Source organism: Pagrus pagrus, assembly GCF_965226575.1.
Source record: "Pagrus pagrus genome assembly, chromosome: 4".
NCBI classification, from domain to species: Eukaryota; Metazoa; Chordata; class Actinopteri; order Spariformes; family Sparidae; genus Pagrus; species Pagrus pagrus.
In genome coordinates, this window is record NC_140188.1 from 19,434,874 (window position 1) to 19,439,999 (window position 5,126).

The 5,126-nt window shown below is 44.8% G+C and overlaps 1 protein-coding gene across 1 annotated transcript; it reads right to left on the minus strand.

Moving 5' to 3' along the window:
* Nucleotides 1–230: 230 nt before the first annotated feature.
* Nucleotides 231–4,709, minus strand: phox2a (paired like homeobox 2A). Its single transcript, XM_084351026.1, is given in 3 exon segments — nucleotides 231–2,515; nucleotides 2,518–2,795; nucleotides 4,175–4,709. Coding segments are annotated over 3 exon segments (1,035 nt in total). The 5' UTR covers nucleotides 4,398–4,709; the 3' UTR covers nucleotides 231–1,981.
* Between the last annotated feature and the right edge of the window lie 417 nt (nucleotides 4,710–5,126).

Below are 5,126 nucleotides of genomic sequence, written 5' to 3' on the forward strand. Positions count from 1 at the left end.
TTTTATAGGTTCACTCCTTTTTATGTTTTTTGTCGTCTGCAGGGAAAGCTGACAGGATGAGAGAGTTATGAGCTGTAGACCTGCTTCATTAAAGGAAAGGGAAAGAGTAAGGTAAAATTAAAATAAGTGAGTTTTCCTGACGTCTACACACGACACTCTTAAGCACACAAGAAACCACATCATCAAACGCGTCACATAGTGCTTCCATAATGATTTATTAGAATATTCAGAGTAGTGCTATAAACTCTCATTCACTAGAGCTTCCGTCGATTCATAGTTTCCGTGTCGGTCTGTGAGACAGATGCTCTGCAGTGAAATAAATCTGTAAAGCAACATGAGAGAAATAAAACAGAAAGGCTACCTAATATTTATATTACTAATTACGGAATTTACAGTCACAAAATCTCATGGAGCAGTTCAAAGAAATGTGTGGCTTTCTCACTGACATAATAAAGAATATTAATAAATACATTTTTTTTTTTTTTTTTTACCTTCTGGATTTCCGGAGTAAACCCTCCCCCCCCTAAAGAAAATCAGCTCTGAAAACAGTCAGAGAAACAAAATGTTACAGGGATGATACACAAGCAACTGTTCGAGATGGAAGAACATACAACTGGCTCCACTTTTTTGCTTTTTTTTGCAAAAAAAAAGATGGAGACGACGGGAACAAAATGTGGGTATTATCGGACACACAGTATTACACTCCAGCAACTGTCTGCAACTTTCTATATATCGGCAAAGGAAGAAGTTTAATCTTCAGGATTTGTGTACATGGACACGAATTCTTCATTTTAAATGTCACAAAAAAAGTGGACAATTTGTGCCCATGTTCATAAAACCTTTTGATTACATTTCGTCAGTATTAGACAAACTTCCGTGCTACCGGTTGCAACATTTGACCAGCTCGTGTTGCATTTCTGAGAAAGATCATCCCGTACTTGGAGACTTAATGGAAGTGATCAAAGAGTCAGAGTGGGCGATGATGAGTTGTAAGTCCACTAGAGTTTGTTCCCATCAATCCAGCAGGAGAAATCATCAAAAAGACTCTTCAGTCAGCGACAACAGTGAGAAACCAGCAGTTGCACCATGATACCAACATCACAAGTCAGTTATAATTAGGTTGACAGATTTGTAGCCTACACAATGCTCTGTGTATCTCTTTCCACCCGAAGAACAAGGCAGGAAACTGAAAAAGTCTGAAGTTCTCCGTCTCTTTCCTTTGCTGAGTTTTAACAAAGTGCCCTCTGTTTGATGGAGAATGGCAGGATGGGACAGAGAGCCTCGAGGGGTGATGCGAGTGGGGGAGTCGGGACTTAATACAGTAAAGAAGGAGGAGGGGATGAACTGGGGAGGTGTCTGGTCTGGACCCGGCTGCCCTAATTGGATTTCGGGGTGGATTTAAGGGGGACCCTGTTCTCTCTGGTGGGAGTCTGTGTGTCGGGGGGGGCTTAGAGGAAGTTGTGCTTGAGGGTAAAAGTGTGTTTGTTTCCCCAGCAGAGACTGAAGCGTGATGTTTAGATTTCTGCTTTAAACTCGTACCTGACCGACATGCTCATCGCCGTGGATGTCCGAGTGCACGGCAGGCTTTGTTGCGATGCAGTGAGTGTGGGAATGTGACGGTTGTGATTCAGCTACACACAAACATCCTTTTTAGACACTGTACATGAAGACACACACTTTTAGTTTTATCTGAGGAAGAGTGAATCCTTGTCAAACTTTGTGAGCGGCTCTGATCTGAGGGTGGAAGTGGAGAGTTTTGCAGTTGCATAATATTTTGGGGGGAGAGAATGTGAGCAGACCTTTGACTTTGTTTTCTGAGCTTTGAGTTTTTTAGAGAGAAGAACCGAGGGCCTCGCTGAACTACAGCAGACTAAGCCAGTGTGAGAATGGACAAGTCCTGACTCTCAACAAAAGCTAAAAACTCCTCACTGCTCCAGTAGAACACATAATGTCTGTTTCTCATTTCCTCTTCCTCTGTGCTTCAGAACAGGTTCGTCTTGATGCCGGGGTTGGGTTTTCTGTGGAAGGAGGACAGGACTCCGGCAAAGGGCCCGGTCATACTGTCCGCCGGCTGCCAGGCCTTCAGAATCTCCTGAGTCTGGACGGCAGGCTGGGCCACGGCCGGGTTGGACGGCCCCAGGCTGGACCAGCTGGGCGGCTTCAGCCCCTGGAGAACCGGAGAGCTGGAGGTGTTAGCGTAGCCGCTGTTGGCAGGAGCCGGGCTGGGGCTCAGGCTGGCTGGGCTGCCCAAGTTCCCGTTGGCCGAGCCCGGCAGAGAGGCCGTGCTGTCAGGTGTGGGGCTGCAGGTGGATTCTTTGGACTCGTCGTCATCTGACGAAGATCTCAGCTCGCCGCTCTTCTTCCCTCCAGAGCTGCTGCTGCTGGTGCTGCCCGAGGTGCCACCAGAGCTGTTGGCTTTGGCGTTGGCTGCACGCTCCTGCTTACGAAACTTGGCACGCCTGTTCTGAAACCACACCTGTTCAACACAGACAGAGGTAAGATTAAAATTTGATTTTAGACCAAAGATAGATAGATAGATAGATAGATAGATAGATAAACAGATAAAAATGTCTGTAGTCTTTTTTTTATTAAAGCTGCTCCTCTCACCTGTACCCGGGCCTCGGTCAGGTCTATCTTCAGGGCCAGCTCCTCTCGGGTGTAGATGTCCGGGTAGTGAGTCTCTGCAAACACCCTCTCCAGCTCCTTCAGCTGGGAGCTGGTGAAGGTGGTTCTGATGCGCCTCTGCTTCCTCTTCTCGTTCAGGCCGGAGGGGTCCGAGAAAAACTTGTAAGGGACTGAAGGAGAAAAATAAATAAATTTGTTTAGTTTTCCAAACCCAACATTTTAAAATGAAATTTACCACATCGGGGTTTTTTTTGTTTGTTTGTTTTTAATAGAAAGAAATGAAGGAGGATGTTATCAGGAAATCTTTCACAGATCGATTAAGTATAATCAGATGTTTTTCGTCAAGCAACCAGAGACTGTTTTTGTGCAGCAGTTTCCGGTCTGTGGAAGGAGGATTACCCGATTGATAAATTACGTTCAGTTTCGAGCCAATCAGAACTGACGGTTAGAAAATATGACTAATGCAAACGTGACATTTGATACTGTAACTACAAATTGTTAACGAGAAACAGTCCATTCACAAAGCTGGTTAATTCACGCTTTTTACATTTTATTTTATAAATAAAACTATTTTTATGTTTTTATGTTCACTGTGAATTTTTGGCCCGTAATACATCATTTATCCCAATTACTCAAATTATGAGGCTAAAAACCTACTAAAGGCCTAATCGGACTGTTTATTTAACGGATTTATAAACGAAGAGTGGACGTTACGTAATTTTATTGTTTGCAATTAAAATGTAATTCAGTTATTTAACTTCACGCGGCTTATACAAATGTCACGATGCGTGAAGCAAGCGTTAATAAATGTAAATGTATATACAAATAAATGTATGTAGGTGTGAGGCTGTCAGAATTACATCGTTACAAAGGAGAAAACGAACGGAATGCATGTTGGGTTTAAAACCTTAAATTAATTTGATTTATTAAGATGGATTACACGCAAACAGTTGTATGTTAGGTGTGTGTGTGTGTGTGTGTGTGTGTGTGTGTGTGTGTGTGATTCGTTAAGCTTAATTTCGGGAAGCTGTCAAACTTGCAGTTTGATATTATTATTATTATTGTTAATAATAATATTATCATTATTATTACCATATTTATTATACGCCCGTAGTCCTCTTATTTATTGTAGATTGGCGCATGCATGCACTGATTTATTACGCAAATGTCTCAGTTCATAAATGAATATTTTGCCTTGTTTATTTCTCAGGAATTCTGGATCAATAAACATAAAAAAAACATTTCAAATGATTTAGGCCTCAAACTATATATGCTGTCAGGTCATCTAAAACGAGAAAAATAGTTGACAGTTGAATATTTTCTTATTTACATTTTTGTTTTTCATTTCTATAGAAGCGATCTCTGCCAGCTTACGCGAGAGAAAACGATGGAGACGACTAAATGTTCAGCTTTTATAACTTTCCTCTCTGTGTTAAAAAAAAAAAAAAAGAAATATCCTAATGAACAGTACTAATTCGTTCCTCCTCTTAATTTTAAATCATATTATTTGTAGACCCTCGTGATAATAAAGCAGCAGCTCCCGTCCTACCTGAGGAGTAAGGTGTGGGCTGGTGCTCCCGCAGGGCTCCCAGGGTGCAGCTGGCCGTGCTGAGCGGAGTGCAGCCCGGGTTGGAGAAGGGTCCGCTCCGGATCGGGTTGTACTGGAAGGAGCTGGCCTGGCTGCAGGAGCTGAAGTCCGCGTAGGCCGACGCTTCCATGGCCGCCATGCAGGAGTCATAGGAGTTCAGGTAGGAGTAATCCATCTTATACATGGAGGTGAGCCGGCGCAAACACCGGTCCGCGAGAGAAACGACGGGGGGAGCTGTGAGCGGAGAGGTTTCTGCTGTCTTCAGCCTTCAGACTTTTATTTCACTTTTTGTGCTGAGGGCAGAGTTGCTGTGTGTCTCCAGTATCTCCCAGGACTGCCGCTTCTCTCCACGAGCTCCTGCCAGCTGTTTATCTCACTGTCGCGCGGACGTGTGGCGCGTTTTCTCGGTAAATAATCCAGATGTTGTTCCACTTCTCTCACTTTCTCCCGGCCTCCTGTCTCTTCTTCGTCCGTCTCCTCTCTCTTCCTCGCGGGACTGCGGCTCGCTCTGCTCTCGCGCTCCGTTTGACAGCGCGCTGCGGCTCGCGCGGTGTTTATAATAAACTTGGCAGAGCGCGAGACAATAGCGAGGCGGTGGTCTAGTTTCCATGACAATGGCACCAGTGAGTGAGCGTGGACACGGACTGCCCCCCTCCCCCCACTCCCCCCCTCCTCCTCCTCCTCCTCCCTCCTCTCACTGCACCGCCCACGCGCTCCGGAGCATCGCGAGCTCGTCGCAGGTGTCTGCAGAGTTAAAGTGTAAAAAACACACTTTTCGTTGAAAACTGTTTCAGTGCCTCTTTTCTGAGGACGTTTCTAATTCCCGTGAGTCGAGTCTTCCCTCTCAGCCCAAACATGACAAAAAAGCGTCCGTTTCAATCGTCACACCTCCTTTCAATGAGCTCACGAGCTC